Source organism: Barbatula barbatula (genome assembly GCF_947034865.1).
Source record: "Barbatula barbatula genome assembly, chromosome: 15".
Taxonomy (NCBI): Eukaryota; Metazoa; Chordata; class Actinopteri; order Cypriniformes; family Nemacheilidae; genus Barbatula; species Barbatula barbatula.
In genome coordinates, this window is record NC_136778.1 from 2,658,870 (window position 1) to 2,685,886 (window position 27,017).

General features: G+C 38.5%; 1 protein-coding gene across 2 annotated transcripts in view; it reads right to left on the reverse strand.

Moving 5' to 3' along the window:
• Positions 1-27,017, reverse strand: part of klhl29 (kelch like family member 29) — a 173,223-nt gene that overhangs the window by 92,200 nt on the left and 54,006 nt on the right. For both annotated transcript variants that reach the window (XM_079475405.1, XM_079475406.1), the window contains one exon: positions 21,278-21,571. In XM_079475405.1, coding sequence (XP_079331531.1) covers positions 21,278-21,541 — 264 coding nt within the window. In that variant the 5' untranslated portion in view covers positions 21,542-21,571. The remainder of the gene's footprint in view (positions 1-21,277; positions 21,572-27,017) is intronic.

The window sequence follows — 27,017 nt, forward strand, 5'->3', positions numbered from 1 at the left end:
TCAAATAATTTCAATTGGGAAAAAGAACACAAGCCAAATACTAATGGAAATGTGCTATTATATCTTTTTCGTATCGGACGTAAGTTTGCCCGCTCTGGCATTTAGAACGAATAGAGCAAACTTGGCCCCGGGTTACGAACGTATTTAAAGAAAGAAAAGCTGACCACGGCAAACAAAAACTTCTAGATGATGTTGACGGGCACAACAAAAAACACCAGCACCAAAAATAACAGCATACGCCTCCCCAGAGTTATGATGTAATATTTCTAGAGACACAGTAGAAAAGGGTTCTTTGCTTTTTCTCTCCAATTACCAGTGGGCAGAAATAGCACAATTCTGTCCGGGCCTTGGCTTTGTCAAGGCAGCCACATCGGCAGGAAATCGGGTCATTAAATGGAGTGGGAACCCCAGCAGAACGTCTCGCATCGGTCGGGGACTCTGTCCCAAACCGCACGACGGTCAATCATGAGGAAAAATCACAAAACAACAAAAAGAGTCACAGCTTGAGCTGTAGGAATATTCACTGGCTGAACAAGCACCTGGCACTCGAGTTAATCTCATGACGTACAGTGTGAATGATGTTTTGCCTAACTTTTGTTTGTCTGATATGGGATGCTGGGAATATCACACTGGGCTTCTACCGAGTCTCGTATAAAGCTCTGTAGAGGTACCAGTGAACCGTGATGGCATTAGATATATACACTAACATTCAAAAGGCACTCATTCATTATATTCTTAACTTTTTTCAGCATTAGATAATAGTAAACTCAAACTGGGATGACACAAACTGAACATTTGCGACGTGTATTGTTTTCATTTGATCAAAGCAGCTTTTTGAGGTTTTTAAACAGTGTTGAAGGAGTTCACATCCATTCTGGGCTCTTACACCAGTAACCGTTCTCAGCATATTCAAGCAACACGTACATTCGCACACATGCATTTATACATAAATATTTCTGTGTGTATATCCACTGTGCATCAGGAATCATTTCTGAATCTCCCTTTACCGTCGACCAGCAATCTTCCGCCCCACATCCCCTCTCACCCCGAGACCCGCATGGTATAAGTTACTGTCTGTATTTTACACTTCACATCTATTCTCCACATTACAGATGGTGGTGTAAACAGGAACATGGTGCGTTATCCACACAGCCGTTATCACGCTAGCTAAGCGGCTTTTTCCTACATCCTCCAAGAAATAAAATAGATTCTGCTAACCCCGTCAACTCAGCCTCCAGCGCATGGGAAGATTACAAAAATCCACTTACAGAAATGAGATTGAACATCGCTGTGGTATAACGTTCGACCGCACTGGTTTTTCTTTGTCGTTTAGAATTTTCTTTGACAACTAAATGGCAGATTTCCAATGAAGGTTTAAAAGCATCAATAAGCTAAAAGACACCGTACGGACACTCTGCATGGAGATCAAGCTTACAACACACCGGTGTTCAATGGCCATCTGTTGTTAAAGCATTATTTTGTCTCTATCTTCAGCTGTCCCTATAGATATTGTACAAAATTATTATTAATATATTATATTATTATAAATGTATTATAACTAAAATTTGTTTTTACAAGCATAATGTCAGCAAAGCAAAGGTCATCGAATCATTCTAAACAAACATATTGATGAAAAATGTATACATTAAATGCACTGTATGTGGCTTAATGGGTCTAAAACACAGCATTGACGTCCAATTGGAGACTTTTCTTTAATGACAAAATAATGCGTCACACAATGCATCACCTTGGCAGATTGATTTTTCTTTGCTTTATGTCACAGATTGACTCCTAACATATATTGGCTTCCACACGGACGGAGATTGTTTGTTTTATTCGCTCCGACCTCTTCACCGACAGTAATTAAGTCTAGACTCACTTTATCAGATTTTAGTGAGCGGGTAATTAAAGGCTTTTGTAATGCGTGAAAACGGGTCACGGAGTAAAGATTAACATCGGTGAACAAAGCACCAGGAACTCTTCATTTTAATAAACGAATGATGAATGATGTTACAAAAGAAAGTTGCTAGCAATGATAATAATACAAAACTTTCTTTAAGTGTACTTCATTAAGCAAACTGAACTATCAAAGAATATTGTGATGATTTTTGCAATTGCTGATTTTACGCATTAATCTAGACCGATCATAGCGCGGTCACGGGTGTAAAAAAACATTGAATCTTGAATTAATAGCTTCTGGAAATATTCTATTTTATGAAACACCGATTGTGAATAATCTGTTGGAACAAATCCCATCATTGATCAATGAACAATTGTTAATGTATAACTAGTATAAATGTAAAATGTAAGTGTGTTCATTATTGAATATAATCCTTAATTTTCTCAAAAATTTCAAACTTGCTCCCCTCTCGGTCTAATATCTTCAAAGACTGAAAAAAGTTCATTCCCTTTTATACCGGCCTGTGTTGTGATGACATTTATGAGATAAAGAATATGATTTATGTACTTTCTGTTTGAAGATGACAAGTAAACCAATATCCGATATGCGGTGCCTTCATATCATATTCCTACCTATATCTCACATCAAGTTTCATCCAGGCTTACTTTTGAAGCGAACACTAAGCAATATTAGTTTTGGTTCCTAAGAAAGGACAGAGTGCTTAAGTTTACGACTATATTTTGTTTCATTTAATTGATCCTAATAATACAGACTGTTAAAAATGCAAACAAAGCAGCACAATAGTTCAAGAACAATCAAATTGGCTTTTCAGGTCATTTTCAACTTTTACATTTTGCACAGCGGTTGCTGTAACTTATAAAAATAAGAGGAAATTGCTCAAATTATTTTGATGAAGTAAATAAAGTACTAGCTGCTTGATAATGAGAAAAAATATGGTACATTTGCACAATGTAGAGATCATGATTATTTAACGCTTTAAACTATGGGAATAAAGTCAATAATAATAAATAAATTACTTATAATTTACCACTGGATACAACGTAATAAATAATAAAGCTACATGTAAAAATATGTCAAATAAATTATGAATGCATACATTTAAAATAAAAGTCACCCAAAAATGAAAATTCTGTCTTCATTTACTTAGTCTCAAATTGTTCTAAATCTTTATAACTTTCTTTTTTTTGGCCACCATTGACAGACGTTGTCTATGGTTATGGTTGTCAATGATGGCCAAGAACATTACAAGCTTTCTTCCAAATATCTTTTCCTGTGTTCATCAGGATTTGGAGCAACTCGAGGAACAAATGAATTTTTTTGGGGGTGAAATAAACAATATAAAAAGAATAAAAAGAGAAGAGACAATTCTTGCTCAACGAAATGCAGCACAAAAATGATCGAGTAGATTAGTTTGTTTTCATAATTGTTGAACGCCTGTTGAAATGCCTTATAAAGCCAATTGTACTTACACATACAGGCACTAAAAGTAGGATACCAGTCTATAAATCATCCCTTTAAAGTAAATAATGTTAAAAGAGTAAATATAAGTGATTTTAAGGTCCTACTTTAGTTTATGGAGTGCGACGCACGAGCATAAAATGAACATAGGCGAGCATTACACGGAGTGACGCAATCTGACCCGGAACTGAAATTAGACCGCAGACGACTCGTTCGCGTGATTCAGATTTGACTTCCGCAAGCCAATAACTTTGTCACTCATTCACATTTGGCTTAACAACTTGGCAGACAGCTTACATTCACACACAGCAACATTACACACTGCATTAAATGTAAAGAACATTGTAATAGTAACTCCTCAACAAATGACAAACATTTTAAGATTATAATACACGTCTGCCGTACACTACTTACCACTTACATAGTACATAGTCTTTGATGAATGGTAGTTAAGTAGAAAACAGCAATATAATCTGTATAATGTCCTGTGCGAAGTCACCTCCCAATACCAGTAACCATGATAAATAGCCCACTTGCAAAAGCAATAAGAAACAAGAGGAATAAAAATGGTAATATGAAAGAACAGCACTATAACAGTACAAAAAAAATGAAATGGGTACAAAACGGTAGCAGTGATTCCTGCGGTCGCCTGCACTCTACGGCTCATAATTGGTGCGCAGCTGCACTCCCGCGCGATTGCTCTCTAATGGAGCTGCATTCGGCCGCATGACGAGATGCAGAGGACGCAGCCCTCAGAGAGTAACCCGGGAATCCATTCCTCCGCCCGGACATTTGTAAGAGTCATTAAGTGCGTTTAAATGAGGTCGTTAAAACTGATGAAATGAGGCAGTATATTTGAGCGCGGACGCCGAAACCATTTTTCAATGTTACGCGTTAGGGGCCGTCATCCATCTTCAGCCAAAGGGAGGCAAAAGTCTCGTGACCGCAGCGCTCGGGGCCAAATGTCAAAGAAATAAAATGCACTTAACCGGCCCCATTATCCCGCAATAACAAAATGATTGAAGTATTTGTTTCAATTACGTGGGAACATGAAGCGCGTTGAAAGGACACGATGTGGCTACAGATGAATTTTGGCAGCGATCGTGAATACGTTTCCTGAGCCGCTGTTGTGTACGATACAAGTGAACCGTGGTTCATTTCACAGTTCGGGATATAATGAAATACGTCTCGGGGCGGCAAGTGTTGCTTGAAGGCATGGGAAATTATTTGAGAGGTGCTTTGTATACAAAATTGTTCTCCACAAAATATTTAAAAAAGTCAACCTTAAACTTAATGCTTTTCAAAACATATTTTCAAATAATGTATGTTATTATCAATTTCTAAAAATTATTTCTAACTTTAATGCAAATTTAGATTTTAAATTCAAATGTGGAAAGTATAAACAGTACATCGTGCAGATTGTAAGTAGCGATAAAAAGTGAAGTGAATTATTAGTTAGCTTAGTAATGCCAACACTGAGAATTTTACCTTTGTACTATAACAACATAAACAAACGTTACTACGCACGTGCACTTTTGTGACCCCAACTTAACTTCCGGTAGACATTCACAAACAAAAGCCCCTGAACCGTTACTTGGCTAAACTTGTCTCTCCAATGTTTTGAATTTAGACTCTGATACCAAGCCGAACCGCTAGATGTCAATGTACCATACGGTTTGTTTAAATGCCTCAAAACTAAAGGATCCATTTAAAATTGTTTAAATAATAAAATGAACATACAACAAAATTCAACAAATTGTTGATTTAATACAATTATACGGTAAAATAATAATACAAATTAATATTAACATAAATAAAATACAAAAAAAAATTATACTTGGCAAACACAAAGTTAACTGGTGCTCAGCCGCGCTCTTCCGATAAAACGGTCCATAGAGATCAACAAAAAAATATTTTTTTAGCACCTCGGTCGACACCCACCAATAGCAACATACTGAAAACTGACAGGTAAGCCAATCACACCTTTCAAATAACATGAAACTTTGAATGACATCATATGTGCACTTTAACTCTTGAATGGCGTTCATGTTTTTGTTACTCAGCCGATGTTCATTATTCGTTTTGTGAATCAATACAACAATAAAATAGTTCATTAAAATACGAGCAACGTCAACAACATATACGGTTGATAATGTTAAATCGCACAGGAAAAAATGTGCTGAAAAAAAAACAATCTTGAATATCAATCATCTTTAGCAACGGTTGAAAACAGATCCCACTGACCTGTAAAGTAACCACGGGGTTAAACACTTCACGAGTAGAAGTTTGTGCCATGGTACTCGCAATAATAAAAAAGATTAAATACACAATACTGTGTAGATCAATTTCCTTGTCTTATCAAAGCACCAGGCCGCTATTGTTGTTGCACAGCCTAAGTTTATTAGCCAAACCATAAAAGTTTTACAGACATCCACAGAGAGTCTTACAATATGCAGAGCATCAATAAATATCTAATCACTCTGTACACGCTTTCTTTGGATAAACAGGTACCTGATTTATATCGCTGTACTATGATGTTGTGCGCCACAAGCCGCATGTGATACATTCCTGCTGTGATGTGAGCTGAAGGAGAATTTGAAGCGGCCACATTTATGAAACATCCTTTAAGCTCCTGTCAACACCTTCAACCCCCAGAATTCTGCTTACGAAACATTCCGGATGTTCTTCTCCCAAAACTCTTTTCTCTTTCCACCACGCCGCTCATACATCTCATACTCCGTATGCGTCTCACATCTCAACACAGCTCTGTTCGGATTTTCACCCTACGTATTACAAATTTAAATGATTTGAATAAAAACAACTGCCTAAATGTTTTCCCCTCCCATCACCGCGTATAAATATTAATATATTTTTCGTACAAGAAATAAATCAAAACGTCTCCTGCCTAAAGCTGGAGAATATTACCCTGTAATGATGCCTCACCCTGCCTAGTGAAGGCCGAGAGGAGCGAGACTTTTCAAAAGACGAAAAGAGGACGAAAATGAAACCAAATTGCTTCTGCTGAAGTTCACAGCCATTTTGAACCTCGCGGGACGGCGCGCGCGCACATTTCATCGCGCTCCCTCGTACCAATTACATCACCGGATTCTGAGCTGAGAAATTGTTAATTATCTTCAATAAGACAAAAAAGTAATTACCGTTTCATTGTCGGGTGAACACCTAGCTGATACAATAGGGTCAGACACAAATTTTCACACGCGCTATAAGTCTCTGTCAATAATTAGCTGGCGTTCGCTCAAAACTAATTAAATTTCTCTCTCTGCGCCTGATTTGCGATAATAACATATTGAAACGTGGGCGCCGATGATTCAAAAGACAAAGATGAGACACGGAATGAAAATAAAACCATAGGCTTATGGTTGAGAACATAAAAGAGGCTTTTTTTAGTTCAATCTGTAAGTCAACTGTCTATGTTTAAAATATGTTTATTTTAAACCGTGTCTCTTTAAGCAAGCATCACGGGTTTATGGTTAAGTAAATGGATTTTCAAAACTGACGAAACTAAAACTTGAAGAATTAAACCAAATGTTAGAAATGCACATGTGTAAGGTCCAACTGAAATCAAACATTTGTGATTAGTTCAAATGAAAACAATATCTATCATTTTTATAAACGTACCCATCGCAGGACTCCATACTAACTGTTGCCCCCGACTGGAATTTGTAGGAGCGCAAGCAAAAAATCTAGGGGCACACCTTAAATAAGCATGCAATGCGATTAAAGCTACAGTTACAGATCACAGTTTTAAGCGAGTACTAAGGGATAAGCAATAAATAACCTTTTAATCAATTGATTAATTTTAAAATCGAAAAAATCACGTCTAAATGGCGTCATAAGGCAAGACGCAAAGCCGCATGTCATGATTTATTCACCATAAAGCACAAGCCTCGAGTATAAGTAACGGTTACCACACAATACAAATAATAAAGCCGCAACTTTCATGAAGTTAAATCCCTTAAAACCTTCCTCCCACTGAAAATGATAGTCCCTGAATGACTGTAAACTACAACAGTTTGCGTTGCTTGAATAAAGCACAGCTATTGACCAATCAGAATCAAGGACTGGAACTAACAGTTTTATAAAATAATTAAATTGAACAAAAAAGTTTACAAATATACAACTATAGAGGAGGGGGTCAAGATAATTTTATCCTGAGCGTCTCTCACACTTGAGGCTAAAAACACACTTGATCTAAAGCCACTGAACAAACAGATATTGAATTCATCTAAACTAAGAGCTTAAAACAAAAAAGCAGATTGTTTTTGATACTCGTGCCGACACACACCAAAGAAACCGCCCGTCCATTCAGCCTGATATTTGCATCTGTTTGCTGCATTACTTAAAAACATCAGTGAAAGAATAAACCTTAGAGGCATTTTCCCACAATGCTTTCTTATGGTAGTTCTAATAACCTAACGACTCATGCATTCTGGGATTTCTCAAAAGCTTAAAATATGAGCTTGTGAACCCAAACCCCATTGATTTTATCCCAGATGAATCATAAAACCTACAGTATAAAACCTTCCCAGCAGCACGGGTAGAATAAACACTGGACAAAGTCAAAGAATATGTGTGATAAAATATCCCACAAGAGAGGTAAGAAATGATAATTGCCCTTCAATAATATTTATCGCGCATTACCCTCTTGACAAGGGCATGATGAAAGACTTCTAATTTCATTATGACCTTCAAACATCACTGCTCCATTTCAAGATAACGTTGATAGGAAAGACCGGGAAACGTTCGCTAGAGAGCAACAGCGCACGCAAGAGACTAGCGACACGCGACTACCGCCAGTCCCCTAGAGAGTTTCTACAGGCTGTTTGCTTTTCTACAGGCACAACTGAAATTTGACTCAAGAACTTGGATGATGTTTGTCCTCGAGTTGAACTAGTAATTATCAAACAAATGGAACAGATGCGCGTGGAGCTCAAAAGAAGATATTTTGAGAAATGTCTCGGTGGTTTTGTGTCCATATAATGGAAGTCAAAAGGGGCTAATGATGTTTGGTTACCAACGTTCTTCAAAATATCTTCTACTGTGTTCTGCAGAAGAAAGAAAGTCATGCAGGTTAGAAATGACATGAGGACGAATAAATGAAACTATGCATTTATTTTTGGGTGAACTGTCCCTTTAAATGACTCTTCGTCAATGAAACCGCAGAACCCCTCACGAGCGAGTGTTCATCAAACCTTGCATTAAGTTGGCATGCATTGGATAGCTCATCTTTAATGAATGCATGTCACGTGAAAATCTGGGATCTCCTGAGAATTATAGGGTTGAGGAGCAAATACGCTTGTTATTAAGACACAAGCTGCATATCTTCTTGTACCTGTCGGTGGAGACAGATGGATGAAGAAGGGTGAAGATGGAGAGAAGGAGGGGGTTGTGCTTGTCATCTCCCAACAATCAGTCTGCACATGCAGCATATTTTGTCCATTACGTTTAAGCCTGACACATCAAACGATTAAGATTATATTAAATAACGGGCACGGCAAGACTGATGAAAGACTCGCTTCAGAATTTCCCCGGAACTAAATTAAAGGCTATGAAATCACGGTCAATTGGTTATCGATCGCTTTTCCTGCAGAGTGGCCCCAAACAAACTTGAACAATGCACTGCATGTGCCATTAGACGCGTCCAATTGGAAATGTAGACAAATGGAAGTGTCTCTCAAAGCCCAGCGAAGAACGTTATTAGTCACCATCAGCCCATGGGAATGCGGTTCAATCGCTTTGTTTCCAGATGAAATCAGGAAAGTGTGGGGCAATTATTTTATGAAACAATTAATGGATACATTCATTTTTAAATGGCTGTGCATAGCCTTTCAAGAGCTGGATTTTGCGATGACGTTTATTTTCAATAGAACCGTAGTTCTCAACTTGGTTGCAGATCTGATCTGAGAAAACAGAGAAAAAATGATAAAGGTGAATAACAAAAAAAGTTATTGAGCGTTACTGTCAAAGGAGAAAAGACCTTCTGAAACCTTGTATCTCCATATTTTGTGATCGTTATTTTTTGACGTAAACCATTATTATAAGTCCCCCTTTATGTTCGTCACTATATCTAACTAATATAAAGTATTTAAAAACTGCTTGTCAACTTTGACAACACAGTATGTAATCCTTTAAAAAGTACAGTGTTTTTTGCATTTCCTGAAAAACATCGAGTTTTGATATTTCAGAAGAACAGCGACAATATGCTGGTTGTGTCTTATACTGGGATGGGTCACCATTTAATATCCAATGTACTAGTTTGTACCGCTGTAAAATTGCTCTAGGCGGTATAGGGGATGATCTGGCATACTATATATGTTTATCTCACCCTGCTTTCAAGAGTCACCTCAACTGAATTTCCCCATTTCAATGACTTGAGGCAAGTATGAAGGTGCCCTTGCATGCATTTGTTATCAGCTTTTGGACAAAGTTAGCCTTAAAGAAGATGGTCCACTGAATGTCAACTCTTACTGTCGGACCTTTCTAAATGCCAGTTATTTATGTAGGTCTTGTGTGGTGGGGAAAGTAACCAAGCAGATGGTCCTTTTTCTTCCAATGAAGCAAATGACATGACGCTCATGAGCCCAGTAGGGGTGCATTCGGACACAGGACATTTTAAAGCCTGCTTGGGGGGTCTGGCTCTCCTGCTGCTCTTTTTGAAACGGCAGATATTTGATTGAATAAATGGCGGTCTGAAAGCATCCACTCCCGTCAACGGACGCCTTCGGCTGAGCTATATTTGACAAAAAAAGAACTGAATATCCGTGATTGAAAGCAAAAGCAACGCACGACAAACGAATCATCTAGATTCGACAGGTCTCACCCTGCGCAGGCATTTTACACGGACACGGTTTTCTGTGTGATTAAAGGTCAGGTTATATGAAAGGTCACGGAATGGAAAACAACAGAGTGAGAACTAAACTTTAATTTTTGCCCACAAAATGATGCCACTCACAAAAAACCCCAAGGACATCCTGTTCAATTCAATCTAACATGCAAAATGGAGAAAGCGTTCTGCCTGAAATTAATGGCCCCGTGGAATATCATTTTTATAGCTGTTGGCAGGAGAACCTCGGGGTGTTCGTGAGGTTGCAGTAATGGTGTTACTTACAAAGAATCTGTCAGTTAAAACCAACTCACTGCATTTCTCCCAGACGTCCAATACAGCACACCTCAAAGACAGCTTGTCCGCTCGCAGCGCTCTGCTCGCGAGGTCCGGCCCTTTAAAATGACCTTTTTAATGGTGGCAATGGAACCACTGACCTTTTCATGTGGTGGACAGCACAGAACACCATCAAGAGTAACTTCGGATTCACAGAGATGAGCAGAATGATAATTGTTCATACTACAGCCCTGCGCGGGACTGATTTTTTAATCACGCTTCCGCCCGCTCCCAGTGAATTTCTGACCAATCCCGCCTGCTCCCGCAACGTGTGTGTTTCGCTCCCGCCCGCACCCGCGAACAATTTAGCGTATAGAATTTAAAACCAATAATGAGGTATGCTAATGTTCATAAATATAGAACATTTGCGCCTAATTAAATGCTAATTTTATGGGCGATAAATATGTTCATGTGAGGGTTAAGCACCACGCCCGACAAATAACTTAAAAAATTACGACATGTGACAAATGACATTTTTTATTAGACCAAAAAAACTTTTTATTTCTGAAAGGCTATATAAATCTAGCCTTCAGCTGTGCCTATAACAGCACACCAGTATTCAATCGTAACAATGTGAAACTGACAAATAATAAAGAAAAGAGGTATATCTTGCTTAACACTTATCTTTGAAGCAGAGCTTACTTTGACCAGGTATAATCGAGCAGGTATGTCGCCTCAACCCATAGGTCCCAGATTTGTGTCCGTTGTATATTAACAATTTTGCACATTTATTGCAACTTACGAATTATAATTCTCTATCACTTTAGTCAGTAACAATAGAGAAATTTGTCCAAATGTCGGACTTCCCTTGCTTCTGTTCTGTGCAGTAAATCCCAGCTTTAATATTCCTCTCTACTTTGTTTACCGGCTCCATCCTTGCTAGCCCGCCCACTCCCGCAAGATTTGCGTTGGGTCCCGCGGGATCCCAATCAGAATACAGTCCTCTATTTTATACTATAAAAATAGCACTCATTCATCACATACAAGCAAAAATTACACTTTAAAACATTTATATATTTATAATAATAAATACAAATATCTATCGATCCTTCCATTTCTTTAAGTGCATATCTTAACACTGTATATGCAAAGACAGTCATTTTTTGGTTACTATAGTTTTACTTAATCCAAATAGCTATGGTTACTTTAGTTACAGCATGGTAAATATTTCCACATGATGCCTTTTACATCATTTCACATGACTCAAAGACAAAATAATAGTTAAACTATTTGGAAACAAACATCAACAATTACAACACTTGCTTTGTTTTGGAAGGACAGAGAGGTAGTCCCTCGCCAAAATTGCACCATTGGTTGAGCTAGAAACTTAAAGGTTGGACAGATTAATGATACTTAAAAGTAAAATATACTAAATAGAAAATACTTACTTATAAATAGCAATTAGAAGAAATACGATTGATAATGCTTGTATGCAAATCACTTTCCCGAACTCTCCGACCTTCTGTCCTGTCTCACATCACTGCTAAAAACTGTGAAACTGACGCTCCAAACAAAAAAGCCACGGAAATTAAGCGAGCACCACATTGTTTACTTTCTTCAGGAATGCAAACTTACTTTCTCTCGACTGGAATTTCAACTGGGAAGGAAAGTATTTTAATGATAAAAATAATACCTTTCTCATATCTACCTTGCTTCATGACAATACAATTATTTTATATATAAAATGTAAAACATGAGTGCCTGCACTGAATAACCGCAAAGAAAGTTCTTCAAAAGTGATAATGCATCACGTCAGAGAGCGACACCATCAGATGAGCATCACATGCCTGCCACTCAGAAACAATGGATGAACAAAGCAATTTCACACAGGCGTGCATACAGTCAGGCCGGCTTCGGCTCCTACAAACGCCCTCCGCCAAGAACCGCTTGTACCACCCAGGATGAAAGCTATTTGGAAAAGGAGACAGAAAACGTGTAAAGGAAAGAACAGGATCAGGAAACGCCTGACAAGCGCGCTGCTTATACGCCACGTTTCTTATTACTACAAATGTTAGAACTGTCAGTTCCACAAAACAGCCAGATGGAAAAAGGAACAAGATCTACATTCGTCTCCTGCAGGCGCTCCGCCAGACACAGACTCTTAGGGCAACAGTGTTGCAACTCAGTCAGCGCTTGGCTTGTCTTCTGGCACTGAAAAATGCTAATCGCCATGTTACCGCTGGACTTTCTGAGAGGCGAGTTGCAATAAGTTCTCAACACTATATGTTTGAGTTTCTGGAAGTCTCTGCGGCCGGGAGCTTCATGGCATCAGAAATAAGCAGCGGGTCTGTAGCTCAATTGATAGAGCATTGCGTCAGCCCAGAGGTTATGGGTTCGAAGTCCAAGGAAACGTGATCCTCGAATACCCTGAAAGTCGCTTTGAATACAAGCGCATAAATGTAAATATATGTACACGCATAAACCTCATTCTAATGCAAATTAATCTAGAATATTCCCAACAAGAGAGCATGTGCACACAATGTGCAATGAGATAAAACACATCTTAATGTTTCATAAAAAATGACAACACCTCTAATACAGATGTAACGGCTAAAGGTACAGCCTCTCGAGTGCTGGAATGTTCTTGAACACAGTCTGACTGTCAGGTCCACACTGGGCTATTTATAAAGAACACAGGTTTCCTGATTCAAATCCAAGATGATCGTGTAAAGGTGCACCAGGACTGATCCGTCCCACGCGCTCCCCCAAGGTTCTAACCTTCCGTTCACGGTTGCTTTCCAAACCTAAAATCGTACGTATCATGGGATTCTTCAGCCGCCTAAATCATTCATAATGGTTTTCCAGCAAAACATAAACTACCGGTCAAGAGTTTTAAAACACTTACTTAGGCTACATATTCATTTTTTTTTAATTGTAGAAAGAATAGTTAGCCCATCAAAACTGTGGAGTAACACAAAGGGAACTATGAGAATTATGTTGTGAGTGAAAAATGTATTGTATGTATTTAAAAAAGTTTCAGATTGTGATGACATTTTTTTATATTTTTGTCCGTAAATTAAATTTCAGACATTTAGGCATACACCTTCAGATCAAGATTGAAACAAATTGAAAAAAGATTTGACCAGATGTGTTATTTTTTATTTTTCTCTTCTACTGCATGTCAAATAAAGTTCGCTAAAGGCCCAGTCCGAAGCAAGAAGTGCTACGAGATATTTACGTAATTTAAAGTCACGGATGCTACTAGATATATTTGATCCAATTACTTGATCGGACTAAACTTGAAATGTTGTTTGTCCAGCTGCATGGTTCCATTAACAACTATTAACATCCACAGAACTTTACACAAAAGGTTAATTGCTGTAATTAAAGATTTTACAGTTCATAAAAGCTTGCGCAAGAAATGGTTCACGAAAGTTTGTTGGGGATCCAAAAATACCATCACTTCAGAGAAGCTTTTTTAAAATTGCCTTGTTTACAAAAATGATCTAAACCACCATCCATTTAAAAGTTTCAGATGCCTTATATTAATGAATGCCTAAAACGAAGTTCCAAAGGTTAATTTTTTACATTTGGGTATAGAATTTGGCTATTTTTAAAGTTTTGGCGAGATTGTTAAATTTTCTTTATTATGACATGTGGTCTAATACATTTCTTAGGCTCTGTTTATACAGTCCATGTCATATTAAAGATACTTATTAAAGATTAATAATCATTTTAAACATTATTAACAAATATCATTTGGAATCCGACAAAAACGTAGATCATATGTATATTATATGTTATAATATATTAACACACTGGTGCAGTAGACATTAAGCATGACAGTATATCGGGGAACAAAGAAGTTAACAAATGCATGTTACTTCCGTTGGCGAGCATCAGAAAACAGGCTGCCCACTGTGTACAATTAACAACTAAAATGTGCAACTTGGCTCTAAATGCTTCTGCTGTGGGAACACATCAAACAAATTAATTTGGGACTGGACGGAAAAGGCAACCGAGCCATTTGGATTCGCCTTTGAATGACACAGCAGTAAAACCGTTTCAATACGCACGGTCGGAAACTGTAAGTGATGTTCAAGACACAAAGCTGAACGGGCAAAGTAATTGGATTGGAAATTCTGTACAGTACATTTACAGTATGTGTCTCTCGAGGAACAATTGTGGAAGGCCATGTGATCAGCAGCCTTACAAACAGACGTGCCACAGACACACGCTTATATAATATATTGAAATTCAATAAAAATGGTACTTGTGTGGAAAAAATAAATGGCTCTTTTCGTTTGGATCACTCAATCACATTTAAACTTCCGTCACTTGTCATTGTCTCTGGAACAATGGCCTCCTGCCTCCATTCAACATTTCTCAAAGCCCTTTGCAAAGAAAAATATATTTCCAACACGTTTTGAAGAATTCCAGGTCAGAGAGCCTGCACGTGTGTGATTGACAATCTGTTATTACCATAAACAAAGCACAGTATACTTGCCTTGAGTGTCTACGTTTAAGACCACCTTTTACAGCAAACTAAACATTCAAAAACACAATGCAATCTTAAAAAAGTGCTTTACATTACCATGGAAGAATATTTTTTTGCTGAATGCTTCCATAAAAAACTTTTTACAGTTTCACAAATGGTTCATTGCTGTGGAAATAGCCTTTTTCAAATATGAAAAATGAGGATATATGCTTCTTATAAGAATCTGAGTAAATGAACCAAAACCTTTCGCCCATCATTGACCCCATAATTGACGCCATGTTCTCTACACATCTTTGGACTGGAAAACATTTAAAAGTACAAAGATAACACTCTTAAAAATGAATGTGCTTCGAACAGTGATGCCATAGAAAAACGTTTTACTTATAAGAACGTGTTTTGTGTAATCTAAAGAACCGCAAATAACAAAACATTACATGTCTGTGGTATAACTATAAGAAATTACAGAATAATGGTCTAAAAAGAAAGTAATCATTAATATCGATATACTGTGTTACAACTACAAGAATGTGAAACCTTATAAGTCAAATACTATCAAATACTGAATTAATATAAGCAATTACAAAATGTTGGGTCAATTCAACCCAACAAAAATAAACAAAAGCATGTTTAGGGCGCTCATTTTTTGTTGCTCATTGAAAGTTTTAAATAAATGCTTCATAAACCCTTCCGATCCCGATACGATAAACATCGAACAGACCCAGAAATTAGTTTATACTACATAAAAAACCAACGCATTGCGTTCTCACTTCAACACGCTCAAGTTGTGATATTAAAATGTATAAACACACACAGGATGAGATGAGAAGATAAACGCGAGGCCGGCACATTTTGACCCCAAAGATACGTCCGGTTATTCCATAATCCACATGCGAAGAGTAAATTGAGTTTTCAAGGCCAGAACACAAAAAAGCAGGAACGGAATTTTACCAAGCATTAATATTTCATGTTCATGACTTTTGAAGAAGGCGCTTGGGTTTCCCTCTCTTCCCATTCTAGATATAAATGGCAGAGAGCAATAGATGACAGCACAGGACTAATGATTCAAATGCCACCGCCATGTCTCCACTTCTCCTCTGCTCTCCCTGAGGAGAAATAAACGAGCGGTAAATATCAGGAGGAAATTAACACAATCTGTATCCTGTGATGTATAATCTTGGTACGACCAAAGACGTCGTGAATCACCTTCTCATTTACTTCGTGTTGAATATGTTTACTGGAACGCGACGGATGTTGGTAAAAACAGCAGCAAGTGTGTTTTTTGACCTTCCCAGCGTCTTGGTAATGAAGACAAGCTGCTGTTTTATTAATTGCTTGATTTGTAAGCTTGAATTCATCCATGAAGAGACTCTACCGTAGATAGGGTACCGTTTTCCGGACAATTGTTAAAGAAACAGTTCACCCAAAAATAAACAGTCGAAAATTTGTCATTCATTAAATTTAATCTAAATTTCACGCTGAACCTTCTATATCGATTACGGCACAAAGTCAGGATGTCAAGAACACGACACATTCACTGGATCTTTATAACATCTCCTTCGGCGGTCTCCCGGATAAAAAAAGGTTTGGAACAACATGACAATGAGTAAATAATAAATGAAACTTTGCAAAGACTTTGCAAAGAAATGCAAGATGGGAAAACAGCCGCACAAACTCTAGCGCTAAAAAAAACCCTGACACACTGAAATCGTATCAATGCCAACACTTCTCTGCAACTTTACAGTAATACTTCCATTATTTGGAAAGTCAACTGAAGTTCATTTTCCCCCGCAGAACGGCTCTTGGCTCAACAGCGGCGCTTTGATTCCATCATTCATTGGTTTTCAGATTCGCACTTCCAGCTGGTCTATTTTCTCTCTCTCTCTCTCTCTCTGAATTTGCACACTGTAGTGTACGGCACCCTTGAAATGTGTGAGTGAGAGCTAAAGCCTGTGAGAATGGCGTTCGCATTGAAATGAATTGGCCTTCTCATCCTTCCGCATCAATCTGCACTCGTGTTGCAAAAAACGAATGTTTATTCAGCCTCGAGATGAAGCTGCCGAATGAAACTACTGATAAATAAGCGCATAACTAGTAGACAACATTTAAATGGCGAAACTAAAATGGGGTTTCAACGCACAGAAACCCACTGTAAATGGTCGAGGGAAATTGGGGTTGGCACTGGCAGACGTAACAAAGTTCATCCAAAAGAGTCTTAACAAAAAACTTGATTTGCATTTCTAGAATTACACGGCAAACCAATGTAGAGTTTTGAGTTTTGGGTAAACCAGTAGTTAGAGAACGACTGTAAATACAAATATACAGCGGCTGTGTTATTTATACAGTACTCTCACATTTACAGTATGTGGTCACGTATGTGGTTTCAGAAACAAAACACAGATGAGCGAAAGAAGCGGGTTTGGAAATTAATTAAAGTGCCTCCACAATGTAACCGGGGGAACAGGGTCCACAAGGGAGCCTAAAAATAAGGATTCAAAGCATCTGGTTATTTTCATAACTAGTCATGCAACACAACAGAATATCTCATCAGGTAGAAATAGGGGACTTCCAATATTGTTAAAGACAACCATAAAAATAAATTACAATTGCATTCATTATTTATTCAATGTCAAATTTATCCCGTATGATATTCTTTCGACCATGGAACACTGATGTTGGGTAGAACATCTAAGTGCATTCAACACTCTTAAAACAGCCGTGAATGATAAAACGAATGTTATTTTTCGGGACAACACATTTTGTGTTACTTTTGACAACTTGTGTTGTCCCTTTCATTTATTATGCACAGAATCAACATAAAATGTGTTAAAATAACACAATTTGTATGTATTAACACATCCATTTTGAGAGTCAATGTACGCTTTTTTGTACCAATATGCATTTTCTCTGCGAATTGAACCAACAAGCTTTGCGTTGCTAACACAATGCTCTACCAATTGAGCTACAAGAACATATACACCCTTAGTATTCTGCGCAGCATAAATTATACAGTCTTTTCCCTTCTAATAAAGTGATTCACCAAGATTGTGTTAAAGGTCTATATTTACTGTACTCACGCCAGAATCAAAATCTCATCGTGTGAAAATGCAAGCAATATCCCTTGAAGACAGGGTTAAACTTCCACTCAGTATGGGCATTTCTACACAGCTGCCAGTTTTAACTGGATGTCTGAAGCGTTTGTGAAATATTCATACTAACATCCCCTCCAGACAAATCCAATCACACGCTGGTGTTAAGATAAAAAATGGCATATTGCGTGGAATCTGAAGGAATCTTTTGCATGTTGCTCCCCACATGAAAATCAGGGGCATCATGCATAAACATTGGATGGAATATCCAATGGCATAAGGTACCTTGCTAAGATGCCGTTACGCTAAAAAAGATTTTATGATTATTCTGTGATGCACAAATAACTCTGACAAGCAATGCATGATGGTAGGGGTCAATCCACGATTCCTCCGATTAAAGAGACAGTTCAGACCAAAATAAATGTTTTCATCACCCTTGAGTTGTTCCAAACCTGTATAAATGTATTTGTTCTGATGAACACAGAGAAGATATTTGGAGGGATGCTTGTGCCCAAACAGTTCTTGGAAAAATGACAATAGTAGTCAAACGTGCACTAGAACTGTTTGCTTTCCTACTTCCTTCAGAATATCTTCTTTTGTGCTCAACAGAACAAAGACATAAAGCAATTTTCCCAACTATGACTATGTTTGTAGTAAACCAAACAACATGGTAAGTACACTTTTACTATAAGAGAAATGTAGTTCATTTTCCAGTAAAGATTCTCATTGTTACTCATTGTTGCATGCCCAGATTGACTGGAACAGAATCTGCAGACACAGTTCAATATTTTTGTTAGTTTTAACAAGTTCTGCCAACAAGTTTTGGCTTCCCTACAGTTTCACACCCACATTATCTTCAGCTTCTGTTGGGTCTACCTCTGCACTCGTGATTGACAGCTATGAAAATGATTCATTACCACATTCGCACGAAAGATCCCGAAACTTATAGCGCTGTGAACAATTCATACCCAAAAACCTGATATAAGCATAATACCATGACAAATGAATCTTTCATTACTTTTTGGATACTTCTGTTTGTTTATGATCTGTGTGAGTAATTAGTCTAGTTCTGACACTCTATACAGACCATAATAACTTTCACGGGTACTCCTGGGTTTTATGAATAAATACGCTGTCAACGCCTCTAGATTTATTGTCACGCTCGGGGAATAAATAAATAAACAAAAGCACTACGAACAAAATTAATTAGAGGGGGAGGCTAGTAAATAAGTCTGCCACACCTCTAGTTCAATTAAGAGTCGTTTGTTCGCTTTGAAGCGAATCGTTTGTCATGACAGACAGCTCAGGAAAAGGCGGCTTTTAAAGACACAGTAGCCTCATTCTTCATCGTTCAACGAGTATAGAATGTGTGACGCAAATAGACAGATACTGTGCTGACACAAGGGTTTACGATCTCTTATCAATTACACACCTTTCTGTCTTTCTTATGTCTCGCTCTCACGTTCTTTGTCAGATAGCAAGGCTTATTGTCGTTTCATTCTTTTATATTAATTTGTATAATATCTAGCTGGACCATGGGCAAAGCAACACTGTAACTTTGATGGCCGTTGACATCAAATTACTTTTTTGTTTATTCAATTTAACAATAGACAAATATTAAGAATTATCTCAGTTTTTTGTTGTTTTGAAGGAGTCATGTGACACGGCTAAAGCGAATATTATTGTTTGTTTTAGATGTGATGAGATGTGTATACACGATTTGACGTTCAAAAACGCTGTAATTTCCACATACCGTGCATGTTTGTATCTCCTCTTTGCCCCGCCTCTTTGAAAAGCGAGGTGTGCAATGATTGGCTAGTTAACCAGTGCGTAGTGATTGGTCGAATACTGCAAGCGTGTGACGGAAATGTAACGCCTCTTACCATATTTGGAACATCAGGTTCCAAAGCAATCGTACTGACAGGTATCTCCACCTTACTTGCGTTTACATTTGGGCGGTCTTAGTCAAATCATACCACGAAATGACGTACATTTGTGGGGGTGTGGTTACACGAGGCGTTCCAGGCAGGTCTGGGTGCGCATTCACTTTAAGGTAGAATGCATCTTTTTTACGATACTTAAATTTTTTGTAATTTTACGTGTCTAATACATGCATGGGCAACTGATAACACACCAAAGACACAGATAAACAGGTATTCGCGCCATATGACCCCTTTAAAATGCATGTCAATGCTCATTATGTCTAATTCAAAATAATTAGTCATCCTGAGGCCCTCTTGGAAATCAGCCAGGGCCTCCTTGTGGGTCACGAACCTCCTGTTGAGAACCACCGGATTAGGGGGAACCTTCTGTATTGCATTTTTCTAATAATCGTACGTTTTTGTATGCTTCACATCGTATGAATTCAGGAATTAGCCATCTTGTAAAAAAGTCACAAACTCTTATGAGATCAGGCTGAAAAAACTCGAAATAGAAGCTGAATTGTAGCTAAGCTAACTTTAAAGCTTCAGAAAAAAACTGCTGCGTGAGATGACAGTAGCTGTATTTTGAGATGCCAGGATTCTGAGCCTGCATTGTCCCATAAGATGGCCTTCAAATGCATAAAGAGAACCTGGCAAACTCTACTGTGCAACGAATGAAACCAAGAGAAATTAACCTGGAAATTACCACTCACATCTCCAAGATGAAGTACAACGTGTAGTATCTCTAATGCAAAAATAAATCATATCATAGTAAACATCACTGCCTATTATTGAGGAGTATACCCCGTGACCAGCGAACAATATCTTTGAAATGAGTTCTGTTTTGACGTGGGCGACATGAACAACGGACACGTCAATCAACGCGTCATCAAGGTTCGCTCGGTAAGTAGTTGGTAAAGTGTCTTTATGCAGGATATCCAAGTGAAACACGGACTAATCTGATTAAACAGCATGGAGAGGGAAACAGCAGTCTTGGTATTTTCTTTCCTTCAACTTATTCGCCAGAATGGCATTGATCTCGGCTCAAATAGCAAGCTGACGCCTTTTATTTCTCGCTCACAACAGAACCACGGGCTCAGGCTTAATTCGGCACATTGCTCAGAGTTTCTCATTTGCATAATGAAAGAGAAAATTAGTGAGGAAAAGAAGAGCGAGAACTAAATGAAGCAATCTGGCAGCAAGGAAGGTGCGAGTAAAATGGAAATGCAAGTGGTTTGGCTGTCGGTTTTCGTCTCTCATATCGGGGCCTACCTTCACAGGGGGCGCAGCGGCAGACGACGGAGCCCCGGAACGCTTGGTGGCGAGGCCGTTGCTGGCCGTCGTCACGGCGATGGTGACGGGGGTGGGCAGGAGAGAGGGGATGACCGGGAGCGGGAGGAGCCCTGGGCGGTTGTTGCCGTTGGCGACGGGAGGTGCCGTGGAGGAGCAGGTGCCGTTGTGAAGGCCGGTGGGTCGTTCACGGCGATCCCAGGGGGCTCGATAGTCCCTCTCGAAACGGTGGTGGTGTCGTGACATCACTTCCTCTTAGAGGATGCGTGGCGCTTTCTAGAGAGACAGAGAAAACGACATTTTCATTATATCCTGTCATAACACACCTAGAAATAGAACGAAGCAAACAAGTCGCACTAGTTGGCAGGTGTGACATGCGAGATTCACTCTCGACATCTCAATATCTGCCAGCAAACATGCACTTTAGACCGACAGGTGTAAAAAAAACACACGTGAGCGACACTTTCAATGCCTTTCAATGCGTGCGATGGTAACACAGATTCTTTGTGCATTTTAAAAGCATCTCGTAACAGCTGCCCACACCACATGAGATGCAGCGTGCAGAAAATTAGCACACCTACTTATTTTAATCCACATTCTGTCAACGTTTAAAGGAGAAAAAATGTGCGTTTATTTACCTGACCCACAAGGAAAAATGCCTATTTGGAAGTTTACAGGAAATCTCACACTCTTCCATATGGTTAAGAGACGTTCAACTATTGCAAGGTTTCATTATGACTTGAAGTGTTCGGCTCCAGGACCTCGCGATTTTAATTAATCTAATCACAAGAAAGCCAGTTGAATGAGTTTTATTAAGAAAGAGCGGGAGCCGTCTCAAAACCGTGCTTGTTGTAAATCTTATCAGTTTATGAATATTAATAAGGTGATGCAAAATTCGGCCGGCAGAAGTGTTAGTAATTGATTTTCCCAAAATCCGTGAACACAAGCCACAGAAGGATCACAGCTAACCATTTGTGCATTCACTCAATCTACCAGCATGCAAGCAAACGGCATCTCGCTCTGTGCTTTTGCACCACAGCCAATCAAAGCAAAGCATTTACAAATACATTGTACAGTAACATTCTATACATACACATGAGCTAATGCTTTAGATATCATGAACTATAATTGAAAATGTTTAACATTGGTTCATTTACATCTATAAAAGTGAATTTTCAACCCAGCATTGGGTCAAAAAGGTACCGCCCCAAACGTTGGGTTATAAATGAACCTGTGTTGGGTTATTTCAACCCAAAACGCTGGGTTGCTTTTGTAACTCATTTTTGGCTCTAATATAAAAATATGTTTTGGGTTAATTTAACTCAACGATTGGGTTTGCCCCTTCTTTGACAAAACGTTGGGTCGCATATAAGCCAGCATTTTCTAGAGTATGTCTAAAATAACACTTATTTCACATTTATTTCAATAAACCAAAATAAAACTTTCTCAATTATAGTTCATGTTGTCTAGTGCAGGGGTTTTCAAACTGGGGGGCTTCCAGAAGGTTTCAAGGGGGTCCCCGGAAAAAAAGATGTTTCATTAGGACTACTAAACTAACTTTTGATCTCTTTTATGCTACATGAAAAGTTTTCAGTTTTGTTTGTATTTGGATCTTTTCAGTTTTCCGCTATAGTACCTTTTTCCGCACTCAAAGTTTCTACCCTACATATACATTTGAATTGAATGTAGCCCATTATTTTAGCCAAAAAGTTTAGAAGCGATATGTTGCCTTTACAATATCACATCTACAATTTATATGACAAAGTTTAAATGTTCCAATATTTATAAAAAATTATAGATGGACGTGTATTATAGAAAGGGGTCTCTCACTTTAGCTTCATCTTATTTGGGGGTCCTTGGCATCATGAAGTTTCAAAAACCTTGATCTTATGCATTAACAAAATGTTAAAGTACAATAAAAAGTATTTATAAATGTGTCATCAAATCCAGCTTTGTTTTGATTTGTTGTGATGTTGAGCCAGACGTATAAAACCACAGGGCGAGCGTGAAGCCATCTGCTTGTATGCTGGTAAATTGAGTGAATGCACAAATGGTAAACCTAATAACTAAGATGAATAGATGCTGTAAAAATATTGTTTATTGTTCGTTTATTCTAACAATTGTGCTAACTCATGTTAATACCATGGAAGAGCCAAAGGCTTACTCCATCTTCATCTCGCCGTCACTTTCACAGACATCCACTCGTAATAACTCTGGAGACCTCAGGTTGGAAGCGGCGTTATTAGTTTCCCTCTTTTGTATGTGTGGAAACAGATTAAGCTCTTAGTAAAATAAGCCACTTTTGGTCTTTTCTGCCCCTCTGCAACAAAATTGCGCTCCGGCTAGCAGTTTTATGTGGCAGTCAGCTAAATTAGACAGAAGTGTGAAATGAGGTTTACTGGAGCTGTTGTTTGGTACTGTGGCTTTCCACGAAGAGCAAAGTGTACAGGGTGTACGAAGAAAAAGTAAAGAAGTCCATGAATGTGAGCTCATTAACACTTCAGCTTCTGATAATGATTCAGAGCCTTAAATGATTCACGAACGATTCGTTAAACAATTAACAATTATTCACTAACCTCAGAGAAATACACAATTCTCAGCAAAACGTTCACAGGCGTGCCTCAACACGGAAGCGCCACACGAAGACACCACTGCTCATCACGACACCGCTTAAAAATGATTTTAGTATTAGAGAAAGTCTGTCAATTATTAAATACATAAATCTGCTTCAGAACTTTTGGGAGCGCACTACATCCTTAAAGCTAACAGACAGTTTTTAATATTAATTAGCACTTTACATTTATGCATTTGGCAGACGCTTTCATCCAAAGCGACTCGCATTGGATTGTGTACGGTGCATCTGTTTCTGACTATGTGCAATCCCGTGGGATCGAACCCATGACATTGTCGTTGCTAGCAACATAACCCCTGAGCCACAGGAAAGCTGACACTTTAAAGGAGTAGTTCACTTTAAAATAAGCCGCCGTTGACTCTCTATAGTAATTTTTACCCCACTACGGAAAGTCAACGAGGGCTTATTTTAAAGTGAACTACTCTTTTAAGAGAACAAGTGAAAGCGTTTCAGAGAAATTAATCACATTCCAGCGTCAAGAATAAAGAATACATTAAAACACCATCGCAGTGAAAGAGAGCAGCTCGCTACCGTCAACAGATGACTGGTTTTTCTACAGGAAATGTGATGTTAAATCCGTCCCTATTAATAACACTCGACTCATCACATACTGTACTGCGAAAATTCACACACAAGTACACACTGCTCGCCACACCACTGCAATAATTGCATCTCACGTTAAACGAAGACGCATTCATTATTCACAAGATATATATCAGTTTGGCACAGATGCTGCCATTCAAACTATCCAATGTGGCTCTTTGTGTAATCTTTATTTCTGGATGCACTGTACCAAAAACATCTTTGGAGTTACCCAGGGGCCCCACCCACTAGAAACAGGAGAAAGTGCTTTTGTATACAAATGTGGTTTTATCATCTTAAAAGACAAGACGATGAAAAGACAATTTCTTTTTATTTACTTTCAGCAGGCATCATGCATTGTATTATTTGTGGTTTGGTACATTTTTGGTCATTCCTTTTTTGGTATTGGGACGATTTTGGGATGCTTCAGAGTAAGAATCAGAGAGAGGGAGCGAATGAGAGAGAGAGTGAGAAATAAAGTGGGGAAAGGAGAAAGTGAGACCAAAAGAGATGAAATAACAGCATAGAACGAAAAATAAAACTATGTATATGTGTGTGTGTGTGTGTGTGTGTGTGTGTGTGTGTGTGTATGTATATATATATATATATATATATATATATATATATATATATGTATATATATATATGTGTATGTATGTATGTATGTATGTATGTATGTACGTATGTATGTATGTATGTATGTATGTACGTATGTATGTATGTATTTGTGTGTGTGTGTGTATGTATATATATATATATATATAAATAAATGTAACATAATATAAATAAAATACTAAAAAGAAGAAGCAATGGGACTAATTAACCAAAATAAATCTGCAGCGGGTAAAAGAAACACACGCACACGAAATCTGCCAGAAGATGATCAAATGAGATCTTCGTGTACTTTCCTCTCTTTTGTACTTATTGTATGTCTTTTGTTATATGTTCAATGCTTTGGCAATATTGTAAGAACTTGCAATCATGCCAATAAAGTACCTTGAAATTGAAATTGAGAAAGAAGGGAAAAGATGCAGTGACAGACAGTGAGACAGGTCATGAGACAGCCACCTCGAGATCTAGAAAGGGAGGAAAGTTAGAAAAAGTGTGACAAAAGCAAGAAGGTAAGACAGCTAAAGGAGTGACACATGCAGAGAGAGAGAGAGAGAGAGAGAGAGAGAGAGAGAGAGAGAGATGGACTGAAGCACAACACTTGACACGTCTGTCATCCATCTTTTTTCCATCTCTCCTTTAGATGCTGAGGGAATCTGAACAGAAAACCTCACAGCTCTACACTTTTTTCTTTTCAGTAAAAGAAAACCTTGACGGGGCTTACTTCAAAGAAATCTTGACGTGATATGAGCCGATGATGACATCCTTACACTGCCGGAGCAGCGGAGCCCGGTGAGTCCTGAGCGCAGCGCTCCCGCATGCACAAATCCAAACAATAGATACACATTTAAAACCCACAGAAAGACTTTCCCACACACACACACCACTGCAGGCTACGCTAGGACAACAGAGAGAAACCCTGAGTGAATTTTAAATAATCGCAGAGTCGGTCGGAACACAAATCGCCACGGGCGGGCCGATAAAGACTATCTTTAATTCTCTGTGTCAAGCTGAGGTAAGCTGTATTCTTTGGAGAGAGAGACAGATGGAGAAAAGATCCACCGATAAACTAGGTGTAGCCCACCTGATCGCTCACGCTGTAGCTCTGACAGCCCTGCGATTCACTACGTGCCTCTATTTTTGGCACAACTTCCAAAGAGCGACTTTTAATTGAAGCGTGAGAGAAAAAATCAACAATGCAGCACAAAACAAAAGAGAGGCAACGATCGACAACACAAAGCCCGGTCCGTAGTTTTATGTTTAAAACTCCATGTCAATCAAACAGAAGTTGGCAGTCTGACTCTGGGAGACGGTCCATCGCACGCTTTTCATCCCGTTCGGATTGATTCATACACACACCCGCGACCCGACGGGGTCATTTTAATCAAAATAACACCAGACGCTTTTAAAAGGCCCATTACGGTGCGTTAGGAGAGCAATAAACTTGATTGACTTCCTGTCAGGAGTGATTCCATTTTCAAATTGTGGAATAAAGAAGGCATTGTTTAAACCCATCTCACCTCACCGGTGCTTTTCTCTGTTAGTTACTAACATTGAGGTGAACTAGAGCGACATACATTTACGTACGGCAGGACCGCTGACTTGACACACACGTTGGTACAAAAGAGGCACGAAGTCACATGTTTCCACTAGCGATGTGAGACCTGCGCGGAAAAGTTAGATTTGATTAACGTTGGCAAGACTATCGAGTATTATCAAGTGATTTCATGGCACTGAAGTGTGCAAAACAATAGTATGAGAAAGAACAACTAAGACACTCTGATTAAAGGGACAGTTCTATCATTATTTATTCACCCCCAAGTTGTTCCAAATCTGTTTACGTTTTGTTGTACAGTTGAACAAAAAAGAAGTTATTTGGAAGAATGCTGGTAACCAAAC